General features: G+C 35.8%; 1 protein-coding gene across 1 annotated transcript; it reads right to left on the bottom strand.

The window, feature by feature from the left end:
- Positions 1-10,966: 10,966 nt before the first annotated feature.
- Positions 10,967-13,912, bottom strand: LOC131613610 (uncharacterized). Its single transcript, XM_058885264.1, has 2 exons — positions 12,937-13,912; positions 10,967-11,067 (listed from the first exon to the last, which is right to left on the bottom strand). Exons 1-2 carry the CDS (start codon positions 13,910-13,912, stop codon positions 10,967-10,969), a joined length of 1,077 nt encoding a protein of 358 aa, XP_058741247.1.
- Positions 13,913-17,016: the final 3,104 nt, after the last annotated feature.

The raw sequence follows: 17,016 nt of genomic DNA on the forward strand, positions 1-17,016 counted from the left end.
ACTTGCCAGAAGTCGAAGATCGAGCATCAGAAACCATCTGGGTTGATGCAACCGATGTTTATTCCTGAGTGGAAGTGGGACAGCATCTCAATGGATTTTGTGTCGGGTTTGCCGAGAACTATCAGAAATTGTGAAGCTATCTGGGTCGTGGTAGACAGGTTGACGAAGTCTGCACATTTTATACCGGTGAGAATGGATTATCCGATGGAGAAGCTGGCTCAATTGTATATTGAGAAGATAGTGAGTCTGCATGGTATTCCTTCAAGTATCGTGTCAGACAGAGATCCGAGGTTTACGTCTAAGTTCTGGGAAGGTTTGCAGAAAGCTTTAGGTACTAAGCTAAGATTGAGTTCTGCTTATCATCCGCAGACTGATGGACAGACTGAGAGGACGATTCAGTCATTAGAGGATTTGTTGTGGGCTTGTGTGTTGGAAAAAGGAGGTACTTGGGATAGTTATCTGCCTTTGATTGAGTTTACCTACAACAACAGTTATCATTCGAGTATCGGTATGACTCCGTTTGAGGCTTTGTATGGTAGGAGATGTAGGACGCCGTTGTGTTGGTACGAATCTGGTGAGAGTGCTGTGATTGGTCCAGAAATTGTACAACAGACTATAGAGAAGATTAAAATGATTCAGGAGAAGATGAAGGCTTCTCAGAGTCGTCAGAAGAGTTATCACGACAAGAGGAGGAAAACACTTGAATTTCAAGAGGGAGATCATGTGTTTATGAGAGTTACTCCTATGACAGGGATTGGTCGGGCATTGAAGTCGAAGAAGTTGACTCCGCGTTTTATCGGACCATTCCAAATTTCTGAAAGAGTAGGAGAAGTGGCTTATCGTATCGCTTTACCGCCGATGCTTGCAAATTTGCATGATGTATTTCATGTGTCTCAGTTGAGGAAATACATTTCAGATCCGTCCCATGTGATCCAAGTAGATGATATACAGGTGAAAGATAACCTGACGGTTGAGACTTTACCTGTGAGGATTGAGGATCGAAGGCTGAAGCAATTGCGTGGCAAGGAAATAGCTTTGGTCAGAGTAGCTTGGGGAGGACCTGCTGAGGGGAATGTTACTTGGGAGCTAGAGAGTCAGATGAAGGATTCTTATCCAGAACTTTTTACCTGAGGTATATTTTCGAGGACGAAAACTCTTTTAGTGGGGGAGAGTTGTAACAACCGTATAATTTTAATTTTTAATTTAATTTGAATATTAGATTAATAATTATTATTATTATGGATTTTATGAAAATAAGAGGAAAATGATGGTTAATGGCATTTGGACCATGTGTGAAATTAGTAAGAAGAGGGGGGTGTGGTGCAGTAAAATCCTTACTAATTTAATATTATTTTTCATAAAATAATCAGAATTGGGAATGGGGAAAGAAAGAACGTGAAAGAATAGAATTGGGAACAAGGAATGTGAAGGAGAACTGTAGAGGGAGAGACCAAGAACCAAGACTTTTATCTGAGGTAAGGGGAGACTCTCCGTTTAATCTCTTTTATCGTATTATAGGTGATAGTATGGATTAGGAGTATGATTGGATCCATTGATTCTATATTCTGAATTTTCATCTGTGTTCATCATTGAAATTGAACTGTTAATCCCTAATAACTGATAGATTTAGGGTATGATGAATGAAATTGATTATGGGATCATATACTATGGTTATGGAAGAATTCGTATGCTGTTTAGATGCAATTTTTCTGGTTTTTAGACTCAAAATCGTGGATTGGTATGAGTAAAAACGAATGGGTTTTGGACTGTTACGAATTCTGCAGGTTCTGGGCATTTTCTGGTGTTTCGCGTATGAAACAGTGCCATACGCGTATGGGATGAGGTCATACGCGTATGGGGGACACTCCCAATGGGCTATACGCGTATGATACGCAGTTGCCCTGTCCCAAACACCCTGTGCTGGTGATTTGCGTATGAGGAGCGTATGAGGATGCTCATACGCGTATGGAAATTTTGAAAGAGGAAAATTATTCTGGTGATACGCGTATGGCAAGACTGATACGCGTATGAGTTGGTTTCTAGATCATTTTGAGTTCTGGTGAAATGCGTATGATACACGTATGGGACATAGTGATACGCGTATGGGTGCGTATGGGCATCATGATACGCGTATGGACGCTGTGTGTGCAAACTGTTTTTTTGATTTTTCTAGAAAGTTCAATGATGTGTAACTTTCGATTGGTATGCCTATTTGTATGCTGTTTTAGACTGTGTAAACCTTGTGATGTGATTCTGTGGTTTACTGATGATTGATTGTATTGAATGATGTAATGTATATATGAACATGCTTAGTATTGTTGATGATGATGATGATGAAATGAGTATAGATGATGCTACTCATAGTATGATGATGAAGTATGTTATATATATGTTGCATGCATTCATAAACATGGGTTGAATCCTAGATGATGAGAGGATTCAGTGAGGGGCAGAATTCCCATTGTGTGGAATTGGTGCTGGCAGGGCCGTATCTGGATGATGATAGATCGGTCGGTGGATGATTTCCACTGGTGATGATTGGTACCACATGCATAGTGTCAGTTTCATACATGTGCATGATTTGTTTATAGCATGATGATATATGTTACATGTTGACTGTCTGTTTATCTGTGGATGTATAAATGATTGATTTGTCTGAGTATGAAACAATTGGGTGAATGATATAACTATGATATGTTATTATTTATGATGCAATAACATTGGTTAACTGTGATGAGACTCACCCTTACTTGTTGTCATTTTCAGATTGAGGATAGCGGCGCGACTTGGTGAGGATTAGCTCATAAGTCGGTTTCTAGTTATAGTGTCGGTGTCATGCTCTGGTAGATGTAACACTGGGAACACGTTTGTTTTGAGTTGATTATAACTCTAATTGGTTTTGTTGGTTGAGTCGGATACATTAATGATGAATGTTGACTCTATGTTTTTGATTCCGCTGTGTAAAACATGATTTTATTTAATGAGTTATAATTTCAGTTGTTTCAGTGAATGCATGATATGTACCGACGTATGTTTTCTTCATTTTATGAATTGTGATGCCTCTCTACATGTTTACTCTGATTAATAATTATTTAATTGTCGCGGGTTATTAGAGGGGTGTTACATATCCCTATGCCATGAGCTATCAAAACTGCCACACTAAATCAAAACCCTAATAAACTAAATTTATTTTAATTAATTTATATATTTTATTTGAATTCCTTTTTAAATATTTATTTTTATAATAATAAATTATTTTTATAAATAAATTAATATATGTTATAAATATTAAAATTCCAATTTACTGTTCGTCCCGATTAAATCAATTAATCGCAATGGGCAATAATCGATTTTATTTAAAATACTTATTTAATTAAAATAAACAGTTTTATTTGGCTAAAGGGTTTCAACCATTTTTATTGGTTGCGATGATTAGCCTATTCCCTTTTCCTCATTTTTATTCATTATTATTTTTAATCGAATCAATCGATTACGAGAGATAGTGATACAAATTAAATTATTAAATTCCTAAAAAATACTTTTATTCGTTATTAGTGATAATTGAATCCATCAATTAAAATTGGTAACGATACAACTACTAATCTTTTAACTATGGTGATCGAATCTATCGATCATTGCGGTTAATGGTAAGAAATAAAAAATCAGGGTTGTACGCCCAAACCTTAAAATATTTCCTAAACCTTTTCAAACTACAAATTATCACAACTACGATAGGCCACTCAAAAAGCCTCCAAAACCATATCAAATCAAATTCGAATTCTAAAGGCGTACAACCCTTCCCCGAACTACGTAGACTATGATCCTCCATAAGGAGGTACGTAGGCACTTGGCAACAAGGCGAGCCCCCCTCCTCCAAACTCTAATCAGGTAAAGAATTAGCCTTTAACCCTATTAATTGTCTGTTACCTTTCTTTATTTTTTTGCTATAAACCTTGACCTTATAATGCAAACCTTAGGAAAGGGTTTAGGGTGCCTAACACCTTCCCTCGACCTGAATATAGTATCTTATCCTGAACCTCTGTAATTGTGTAAAGGTGGCGACTCTAAATTTGATTTTTAGGGCAGGTTGCTACAGTCACGAGCATGGAGTCAAAGGTATACCCATCCCAAAGGTGTGTACTATGGTTATTCTGTACCTGTAGATCAAGGTTCTATTGTTTCCCAGACTCAAGCAGCCCAACATGGAGATGGTAAACTCTGTATCAACAAACTCATTTGAACAAAATCCAAGAGAACCTCATCTGAGCGTAGCCTCGTGTACTAATTATTTTGAAAATGAACCAGACATAGTTTCCACACTACATCTTAATGGCCAAGATTGTTTAAGGGTTTCTAGGTCCCCAGCTTCTACAGCCTAGTTGAATACAACAATGTATTCCCAACTACATGGTCAACAATGTTACTTCCAAAGAGGCCTCCACTGAGTGATGGATCTCAAATTGACTTCTTTGGGACTACTCCCTCGAGATCAAAATGACTATACCAGTCTCCTATAATAAGTTTACACTATAAATTCGGGTTATGATTTGTCTCACCATAAGGGGAACAAGCCTTTCCTAATACAACCCATTAAAAGTAACAAATATTCACATAGGAAAGTAAAAGACAAAAATGAAAGGTTAAGTACAAAAACAAAGATAATAACAAAAACAAAGATAGGGTCAACCCTTCCAAAGATACACCAATAATTTGATCAGTATCCCCGACAGAGTCTACTTTTCTGTAGAGGTGAAATTGGTGAGACTAAAGCCATTGGAAAGACTTAGCTCATTTTGTTTTAAACAGAGTCGCCACCGCGCTTTATTGTTTCCAAAAGGAATGGGAGAAAGAGCGAATAAAACCCACAGAAGTTTTTAAAATCAAAACTAATAAACTTACTGGAGATTTAGGTAAGGGGGTTTGTTATACAAGGGGAAAGTTTTAAGCACCCCTCATATCCATGGTACTCCATGGGAACCTCTTTGAAAATGTTAATGCTTTTGTTTGTACATGCATTTGAAAACATATGTGAACTTGTTTAAAATAGAGGGTGGGGATGGGAAAAGAAGTTTTTTAAAAGTGAGCTAGATAAGACATCGCATCTTAGGCCTACATACCCCTTTAACAATAGGGAAGTCAGAGCTTTTGTAGTTCCTCTTAAAAGGAAAATAAAAGGACTAAAGTGACCAAAATCAATTTGGGTGTTAAGCTTTACCAATACTTAACAAAACATTTTGAAAAAGGATTAGGCTTTAACAAATATCAACATGTTTCTCTTTCTTTTTGGGTTAGGGTTTTAAACCTAGGGTTTTTGAATTAGGGTTTCAAATTAGGGTTTAATCATAAACACCTAAACCTAATTAATTTTAATTGTTAAATACCAATTTCTTTAAGAAAAATGGTCTAAGGGTACATGAAGATGTCAAAGGCATTCTTTTCTAACCTTAAAATAATATTTACAAAGACATACACAAGGTTCTTTAAAGAAATAATCAATACTAAATGATTTTTTAGTTGATTTTTCAATATTAAAGACATGTTTTTGATTTAAATTTTAAAGGGGACAACTTCACTAACCATCACAAAAAGTTGGGTAGTGTACCTTCCATCAATCACATGATGCCATCTAATCTTAACACATTTAATTATTTATTAAATATTATAATTTTTTGTTGTTTTCAAAGCATTTTACATAGGAGGTAACCTTACCCAACTTTTTGAGTTGGGTAAATAAGAATTCACCAATTTTAAATGATAAGATATTAAATATTTTTTGGGATTTTTTAACATGGTATGAAAATACACAAAATAAATACATCACACAAAAAAAGGAGTTAAAAAGATTAAATTTCCTATTTTTAAAGATTTTTTGAAGTTTTATGAAAAGGGATAAAACAAGTGATAAAAAATAAAGGATTTGTGCTCTATGGGGTTTGAACCCACGCCCTTGAGCTACTACCAAAAACTACACCACTAGGCCAACATGCGCTTAGTGTCAATAGGATGCCTTCAATTCAATACATAATGAAACTGTAACGCCCGAAAAAATTATTATTTGCTTAATTTAGACGTTTGTGATGTTTAGTGAAGTTTTTGTATTTTGGGACTATTTATTCGGTATTAGTTCGGGATAGCGGATCGATAGTTAATCAAGAATTTTAATATTTACAGTATTAGAAATATTATTGGAATAATATTTGAAGTTTTGGGAATTTTTCGAGTAAATAAGATTGGGCCGAAAAATATGAAGTATTAAGTTAATAGGGAGTTTATTAATTAATTAAATGGGCTGAGTACTGTGTGCACATGTAATTTTATTATTTGGCTCAAATTGGAATTTGTGAGGCTTGAGGTAATACTACCTAGGTTTTTAGAAACCAGTAACCTAATATTGGAGGAAAAATAAAAGAACGACAGAGAGAAGAGGAAATTTGGAGAAGAAAAGATATGCGTGAAGTTTACCGTGAAGAGAAAAACAGAAGGATTACGCGAAGTCGGAAAACTTGGATTCGACTGGAATTGTAGAGCGAACTCCGAATACAAGGTAAGGGTGGGGTTCTTGCTTTATAAACATGGATATGATGAATTGTATGTGGGGTTTAGGGAATTATAATTATCTTTGTGTTGTCGGTTGATTTTTTTGGATATGTGTGATGTCGTTGTGATTCTATTCTGGAAGATTATGCAAAGAAAAAATATGTTGCTGTGTAATTATTATTTGATTCAGTGATGTCTGTGATTTAGAATAAATTGAATTGTGATCGATGAATATTTTGGTGTTGAGACTGAATTGATGATGTAGTGAGGATGAACCTACTGAAAATAGAAAATGTTTCTAGGAGGAAAAACTGAGACCAGAATGAAGAGTGAAAAAGAAAACAGTTAAAGGACAGGTGTAACACCCCTTTTTAATACCCCAAAACATTTAACATATAATCAGAGAATTCGCATGCATATAATTCAAAAGGGCGTTACATTGATGTTTTTAAAAACTAAAAGCCTTTAAAAAAAATTGACAGCATTTATCTATACAACACAATACACCTGGTCATTTTAATAACACTTAATATAAAATCACAATTTAACCTGGATATGCATTCACAGCGGAAAGTATGGTACTCATGTGATTCATAATGATTCATGTCCCATACCATGATCAATACATCGACTAATAGTCCCAATTCAACATAAGACATAATTAAAAGGTTTGGCTTATAAGCCTTTCAAATGACAAGTAACCAACAAATAAGTTCACAAGTCATAGCATAATACATGAGCTAATATAACATGAGTTCAATACACCTAGTCTACCCAGTGTTACATGACCAGAGCATCGACTCACTACCTTGTATCCAATAACCAAGGAAGAACCTCCGGCTAAGTCCCGCACGAGCTACTAAACTCCAAGACCTGCATGTCGCCAAACGAGGGCAACATTAAAACAGAAGGGTGAGAATACGAATCATTATGAAGAAGTATAACGGAATACAATGGTTAAATTAATAATTCTAGAAGTTGATCACATTAAACATAGTTATATAAATAATCATAAACGATATATATTTCACATGTTAACAAGTTAGCAACAAGTACAAGGGAATAACAATCCAATACCAATATTACATTCTCAATTATACACACAATGATAATGATTACATAGTCGTGTATTTAACCAAACATATACTCAAACATCGCTTATTTCAATTATCAATCTCATACACATGTCACAACACTTATCAATGCACATAATCAACTATCACATAACTCTAATGTGACTCAATGCAAGATATGTGACGCTATGCATGTGGAACCGCAATGTGAACCCAATGTTTCACCGCTTTCCGATTCAATATCTAGAATCCAAGCCACGCTTCCGATCCGGACAAGACCAAAGCCCACCAACCGTAAACATATAGTTTACTGCTTCCGATTCACTCTAGAATCTAAGCCTCGCTTTTGTTTCAAAGCAAACCACCTTTGTTTCAAGGCACACCATGACATGAATGTATGTACAATGTTAACAAACATATGCAATTAAGATCATCTCTACCATCTTAATATTTAGCATATCACAATAATCCACTCTATGAATTATCCACAATATTGTACACAACATTCTCATCACATAAGATTTATTCACATATAATAGTCAACACACAATTTTCAATCCACCATTTCAATTAACACTAGTAATTAATTTTATCACATGCTAACTCATAATTTATCAATTATATAGGATTTACTCTTTTCATAATAAACTAAGAAGCCATTATGAGTATACCATCTAACTACTCATAGAAGTGTCAACCTTGGAAAAATCAAGAAAACATATCCATTTATTAATATATATATATATATATATATATATATATATCACGTTTTCCATCATTGTGTGTGATGGTATTCATGTTTTCTTTTTAATTGACAAACAATGTACAGTAGCTTTTCTATCACTAAGATGTATTGGTACTCCACAATTTCATTTGCCAAAAGTACATCACAGTGGCATGTTCATTCAATAGCAAGTGGTGTTCACGTTTTTCTTTAATTGGCCAATAAATAGCAATAGGTGGCACTTCTATCACCAAGTATATTAGAGCCTCATGTTCATACTTGCACAGATAACTGTAGCAGTAGTCCCTTCTATAGATAAAGTAAGTTAAAGTAGCGGTTTTTCCATTCAACAAAAGTGTTGGTATTCACATGCTCACTTGGCCACTAGCGGTTAACAGTAGCCATACTTATTTCTAAAGCATGCCCTCACGTTTTCTCTTGGACCAATGGCATTAGCCCTTTTTATTAATAAAATAAATTGGTGATTCACAATATCATTTGGTTTAATTGTAACTAACAGTGGCCAAGTAATGGATAAGGGGAATACAAAGGAACAAGTGGGTACACGTAATGAACGAGACATAAGGCCTTCAATGGTTGTCGCACGGCACCCATTTGTCTCATAATATATGCCACCGTCAAAGGGGCTATGTGCAGCATGAATAGCATAGTTAACTTCATTTCATTTTTTTATACCAATTTTCCAGATTTCACTACATACAGCACAATAGTAAACTAACATGAAGATTTCCAGGTTCTAAATAACAAAGCCAAATCATATTAACAACTCTACCCATCATCCCCATATACTAACCCACAATGATTTGGGATTCTCCCCCTTACCTCTTGATTTCTCCTCCAAAACCCTAGTTTTCCTCTTCTTGTTCCTCTCCACCTCTATTCTTTAAACCAGAAAATGAAAATGATGCTCTCCTCCTCATTTCCTCTCTTACTATCTTTATTTATTATATTGGGCTTTAAAATGAATAACACCTCCTAATTGCTTATAACTCCAATAAATAGGCCCAATTAATCTAACTCTCTAATAACTTAATTAACTCTATTAAACACAAATGTACTTGAGTTTAATTAATTAAATTAATAATTATATCGCATATCGATTAATTAATTAATTAACACATCAATTAGTATAAAATAATATAATAATATAAGTACCATAAAATAAAATTAAAAAATTAAAAAAAAAACGGGCTGTTACAACTCTCCCCAACTTAAAAGATTTTCGGCCTCAAAAATTACCTCAACCGAATAACTCCGGATACGATTCCTTCATCTTATCCTCGAGTTCCCAAGTGATGTTGCCATCGGCGACTCTGCCCCATATCACTTTCACCAATGCGATCTCCTTACCACGAAGCTTCTTCACTTCACGATCTTCAATTCGCATAGGTGTTGTATCAACCGTCAAATTATCTCTTACTTGAACATCATCCAACTGAACAACATGCGATGGATCCGCAATATATCTCCTCAATTGAGACACATGGAACACATCATGGAGATTAGAAAGAGACGGTGGCAACGCAATCCAATAAGCAACTTCACCCACCCTTTCCGAAATTTGGTAAGGGCCAATAAAACATGGTGTCAACTTACACGACTTCAACGCTCTACCCACACCCGTTATTGGCGTAACACGAAGAAACACGTGTTCATCCTTCTCAAACTCAAGAGCCTTCCTCCTCTTATCATGATAACTCTTTTGACGACTTTGAGAAGCCTTCATCTTCTCCTGAATCATCTTAATCTTATCCGTAGTCTCTTGAATCAATTCGGGTCCAACCACAGCACTCTCTCCCGACTCATACCAACACAAAGGAGTTCTACACCTCCTACCATAAAGAGCCTCAAAAGGTGCCATTCCAATACTTGAATGGAAACTGTTGTTATAAGTAAACTCGATCAAAGGCAAGAAACTATCCCAATTTCCTCCTTGTTCCAAAACACAAGACCTTAAAAGATCTTCTAGTGACTGAATAGTCCTCTCCGTTTGACCATAAGTTTGCAGATGATACACTGAACTCAAACGCAACTTCGTACCCAATGCACTTTACAAACCTTCCCAAAATCTCAAAGTAAACCTCGGATCTCTATCAGAAACAATACTCGACGGGATACCATGCAAGCACACAATCTTCTCAATGTATAACTTAGCAAGCCTCTCCATCGAATAATCCATCCTCATCAGAATAAAATGAGCACATTTTGTCAACCGATCCACAATAACCCAAATCGCTTCGCAATTACTCGATGTTCTCGCACCAGAGACAAAATCCATGGAGATACTATCCCACTTCCACTAGGGAATAGATAACGGTTGCATCAAACCAGACGGTTTTTGATGTTCAATCTTTGACTTTTGACAAGTCAAACAAGAATACACAAATTCCGCTATGTCCTTCTTCATACCTTGCCACCAAAACATTTTCCTCAAATCTTGGTACATTTTAGTAGCGCCAGGATGAATACTCAAACCACTTCTATGTCCTTCCTCAAGAATCCTCTTTCTCAAGTCCGCAACATCTGGAACACAAACTCGATCACGACACTTCATTATATCATTCTCATCAATCCGAAAGTCACCACCTTTTCCTTGATTAATCAGTGTGAATCAATCAACCAATCCCAAATCAGATTTCTGTCCCTCTCGAATCTCGTCCAAAATACTACTAGTAAGCTTCAACATACCAAGTCTCACACCACTAGAAGTCTCTTCACATAACAAACTCAAGTCTCTAAATTGTTCCAACAATTCAAACTCTCGAACCATCAACATAGACATGTGTAATGACTTCCTACTCAATGCATCGGCTACAACATTCGCTTTACCAGGATGGTAGTTTAAACCAAAATCATAGTCTTTCAAGAACTCCAACCATCTTCTTTGTCTCATATTCAACTCTTTCTGATCGAACAAGTACTTCAGGCTCTTGTGATCACTAAACACATCAAACCTTGATCCAAACAAATAATGTCTCCAAAGCTTTAACACAAACACCACCGCTGCCAACTCCAAATCATGTGTAGGATAATTCCTCTCATGAACTTTGAGTTGCCTTGAAGCATAAGCTACAACTTGTCCTTTTTGCATTAGAACACTTCCCAATCCCAACAAAGAAGCATCACAGTACACAACGAAAGGTTCTAACGGATCCAGTAAAATTAAAATAGGAGCAGAAGCCAATCTTCTCTTAAGCTCTTGAAAATTCTCTTCACATTGCGAAGTCCAAATAAAGGCTTGACCCTTTCTAGTCAACTGCGTAAACGGTAACGATAACTTAGAAAATCCCTCAATGAACTTCCTGTAATAACCAGCCAAACCAAGAAAACTTCTAATCTCAGCAACAGACTTAGGAGCTTCCCATTGAGATACAGCCTCAATCTTCGAAGGATCAATAGAAATACCACCACTTGAAATCACATGCCCAAGAAAACTTACTTCACTTAACCAAAACTCACATTTAGAGAGCTTAGCAAACAACTTCTTCTCTTTCAACACGGACAAAACAACTCTCAAGTGCTCAGCTTGCTCTTCCTCACTCTTAGAGTAAATCAAGATGTCATCAATGAATACCACAACAAACTTATCCAGATAATCATGAAAGATCCTATTCATATACTCCATAAACACACCAGGTGCATTAGTCACACCAAACGGCATCACAGAGTATTCGTAATGACCATACCTCGTTCGAAAAGCAGTTTTCTGAATATCCTCAGTTCTAACACGAATCTGATGATACCCAGATCTCAAATCAATCTTGCTAAACACACATGCTCCAACCAACTGATCCATCAAGTCATCGATTCTCGGAAGTGGATATCGGTTCTTAATCGTCACTTTGTTCAATTGTCTATAATCAACACATAATCTCATCGAACCTTCTTTCTTCTTGACCAATAAAACAGGTGCACCCCACAGCGACACACTAGGACGAATAAATATCTTCTCAAGCAACTCTTCAAGTTGAATCTTCAACTCTTTCAGCTCAGAAGCAGACATCCTATATGGGGTCATCGATACAGGACTAGTTCTAGGAACTAAATCAATTGAAAACTCAACTTCTCATTCCGGTGGTAAATCAATTATATCATCAGGAAATACCTTCGCAAATTCACAAACTATAGGAAATTCCCCAATGGTTCTCTTCTCGCGCACATCTAAGGTTGCTAACAACATAAACAATTCAGCTCCATCTTGAACCGATTCGTCGACTTGCTTAGCGGACAAGAACAAATCTTCTTTAATACAATTCTCGGGAAAGATGACCGTTTTATCAAAACAGTTGATATACACACGATTAAATTCCAACCAATTCATACCCAAAATCACATCAAGTTGTTCTAAAGGAAGACAAACTAAATCGATCCCAAAATCTCTACCAAAGATACTCAATAGACAATTCAGACATACATAAGAAGTAGAAACAGAACCCATAGCAGGTGTATCAATAACCATACTTCTACGCATATCAGATAATACAAGGTTCAATCTCCTAGCGCAATCCAAGGAAATGAAAGAATATGTCGCACCGGTATCAATAATAGCAATCAAAGGTGTACCATTGATAAAGCACGTACCTTGAATTAGCCTCTCATCAGTAGTGGCTTCCGCACTAGACAATGCGAACACTTTTCCTTTTGCTCGCTCCTTCTTTGGTTTGTCACATTTTGTACTAACGTGGCCTTTCTCTCCACAGTTGAAACAAGTCACATTCGAACCACCTCTACAATTAGTGGCTATGTGACCATACTTGCCACACTTGAAACAAGTATTAACCTCTTTCTTGCACTCAACAGCTTTATGACCCTCAACACCATATTTGAAGCACTTAAGTGGAGTAGAAGATCCTCCCCAACTTGGCTTCTTTCCAAAACCAGCTTGTTTCCTCTTGTCATCATACGGTTTCCCACGATCCTGATTCTTTCCTTTTAAACTCTTGTAGAGGGAAGCACTCTCTCTACTATCCTCATCATAAATCCGACTTTTGTTAACCAATTCAGTAAAACGGGTAATCTGTTGGTAACCAATAGCCTTCTTGATATTATGTCTCAAGCTATTCACAAACTTCAAACGTTTAGATCTCTCAGCATTAGCAGTATTATAGTGGGGACAATACTTGATAAGCTCCTGAAATTTAGCAGCATAAACAGCAACAGTACCATTTCCTTGCTTCAACTCAAGGAACTCCACCTCTTTCTTCCCACGACAATCTTCTGGGAAATAGTTCTCCAAGAAGACATCACGGAAAAGATCCCAAGTAACCTCAATTCCATTTTCTTCAAACCTCTGAAGAGTGTTGTTCCACCAATCTTCAGCTTCCTTTTCCAGCATATGAGTACCAAACTGCACTTTCTGAGCATCAGTACAGTTCATAACTCTGAAGATCTTCTCAATCGCCTTCAGCCAAGCTTGAGCTTTATCAGGTTCATGTTCACCCTCAAAGATAGGAGGATTGTTCCTCTGGAATCTCCCTAAAGCACGGTACTCATCATCATCTCCGTTCTGGTTACCAGCATTCGCTTGAGGGATCTGACCAATAGCACCAGCCAACATCACCAATGCCTAAGCAATGGCATCATCATTCCTGCCTGCAACCATCGTCCTAAACAACTAAATAACCAGACAAACAGTATCGATCGTGTCAGATACACAAATCAAATACAACAACATAAGAAAACATTAACGACTATTGACCAACTGGTCGACCATGCTCTGATACCACTAATGTAACACCCCTTTTTAATACCCCAAAACATTTAACATATAATTAGAGAATTCGCATGCATATAATTCAAAAGGGCGTTACATTGATGTTTTTAAAAACTAAAAGCCTTTTAAAAAAACTGACAGCATTTATCTATACAACACAATACACCTGGTCATCTTAATAACACTTAATATAAAATCACAATTTAACCTGGATATGTATTCACAGCAGAAAGTATGGTACTCATGTGATTCATAATGATTCATGTCCCATACCATGATCAATACATCGACTAATAGTCCCAATTCAACATAAGACATAATTAAAAGGTTTGGCTTATAAGCCTTTTAAATGACAAGTAACCAACAAATAAGTTCACAAGTCATAGCATAATACATGAGCAAATATAACATGAGTTCAATACACCTAGTCTACCCAGTGTTACATGACCAGAGCATTGACTCACTACCTAGTCTCCAATAACCAAGGAAGAACCTCCGGCTAAGTCCCGCACGAGCTACTAAACTCCAAGACCTGCATGTTGCCAAACGAGGGCAACATTAAAACAGAAGGGTGAGAATACGAATCATTATGAAGAAGTATAACGGAATACAATGGTTAAATTAATAATTCTAGAAGTTGATCACATTAAACATAGTTATATAAATAATCATAAAACGATATATATTTCACATGTTAACAAGTAAGCAATAAGTACAAGGGAATAACAATCCAATACCAATATTACATTCTCAATTATACACACAACTACAATGATTACATAGTCGCGTATTTAACCAAACATATACTCAAACATCGCTTATTTCAATTATCAATCTCATACACATGTCACAACACTTATCAATGCACATAATCAACTATCACATAACTCTAATGTGACTCAATGCAAGATATGTGACGCTATGCATGTGGTACTGCAATGTGAACCCAATGTTTCACCGCTTTCCGATTCAATATCTAGAATCCAAGCCACGCTTCCGATCCGGACAAGACCAAAGCCCACCAACCGTAAACATATGGTAATCCGATTCATTCTAGAATCTAAGCCTCGCTTTTGTTTCGAAGCAAACCACCTTTGTTTCAAGGCACACCATGACATGAATGTATGTACAATGTTAACAAACATATGCAATTAAGATCATCTCTACCATCTTAATATTTAGCATATCACAATAATCCACTCTATGATTTATCCACAATATTGTACACAACATTCTCATCACATAAGCATTATTCACATATAATAGTCAACACACAATTTTCAATCCACCATTTCAATTAACACTAGTAATTAATATTATCACATGCTAACTCATAATTTATCAATTATATAGGATTTACTCTTTTCATAATAAACTAAGAAGCCATCATGAGTATACCATCTAACTACTCATAGAAGTGTCAACCTTGGAAAAATCAAGAAAACATATCCATTTATTAATATATATATATATATATATATATATATATCACGTTTTCCATCATTGTGTGTGATGGTATTCACGTTTTCTTTTTAATTGACAAACTATGTACAATAGCATTTCTATCACTAAGATGTATTGGTACTCCACACTTTCACTTGCCAAAAGTACATCACGGTGGCATGTTCATTCAATAACAAGTGGTGTTCACGTTTTTCTTTAATTGGCCAATAAATAGAAATAGGTGGCACTTCTATCACCAAGTATATTAGAGCCTCATGTTCATACTTGCACAGATAGCTGTAGCAGTAGTCACTTCTATAGATAAAGTAAGTTAAAGTAGCGGTTTTTCCATTCAACAAAAGTGTTGGTATTCACATGCTCACTTGGCCACTAGCGGTTAACAGTAACCATACTTATTGCTAAAGCATGCCCTCAGTTTTCTCTTGGACCAATGGCGTTAGCCATTTTTATTAATAAAATAAATTGGTGATTCACAATATCATTTGGTTTAATAGTAACTAACAGTGGCCAAGTAATGGATAAGGGGAATACAAAGGAACAAGTGGGTACACGTAATGAACGAGACATAAGGCCTACAATGGTTGTCGCACGACACCCATTTCTCTCATAATATATGCCACCGTCAAAGGGGCTATGTGCAGCATGAATAGCATAGTTAACTTCATTTCATTTTTTTTATACCAATTTTCCAGATTTCACTACATACAGCATAATAGTAAACTAACATGAAGATTTCCAGGTTCTTAATAACAAAGCCAAATCATATTAACAACTCTACCCATCATCCCCATATACTAACCCACAATGATTTAGGGTTCTCCCCCTTACCTCTTGATTTCTCCTCCAAAACCCTAGCTTTCCTCTTCTTGTTCATCTCCTCCACCTCTATTCTTTAAACCAGAAAATGAAAATGATGCTCTCCTCCTCATTTCCTCTCTTACTATCTTTATTTATTATATTGGGCTTTAAAATGAATAACACCTCCTAATTGCTTATAACTCCAATAAATAGGCCCAATTAATCTAACTCTCTAATAACTTAATTAACTCTATTAAACACAAATGTACTCGAGTTTAATTAATTAAATTAATAATTATATCGCATATTGATTAATTAATTAATTAACACATCAATTAGTATAAAATAATATAATAATATAAGTACCATAAAATAAAATAAAAAATAAAAATAAACGGGCTGTTACAACAGGGGCCCTAAATAGAGGGGCAGGCATCCCTTAGGTGAGGTGATTAGTGGGACGGGGGCCAGACCTTTAAGGGTGGACGCCCCAGTTGGTGAAATTGGAGGATGAATTAAGAATAAAAAAAGTGGCATATATATATTATTACTGTAGCATCAATATATATATATATATATATATATATATATATATATATATATATATATATATATATATATATATATAAAATCATTACTGTATTGCTTCCTTTATTTTATAAAAACCAAACAAAACTTAACAATAT

This window comes from Vicia villosa, linkage group LG6 (genome assembly GCF_029867415.1).
Source record: "Vicia villosa cultivar HV-30 ecotype Madison, WI linkage group LG6, Vvil1.0, whole genome shotgun sequence".
In the NCBI taxonomy this organism is placed as follows: domain Eukaryota; kingdom Viridiplantae; phylum Streptophyta; class Magnoliopsida; order Fabales; family Fabaceae; genus Vicia; species Vicia villosa.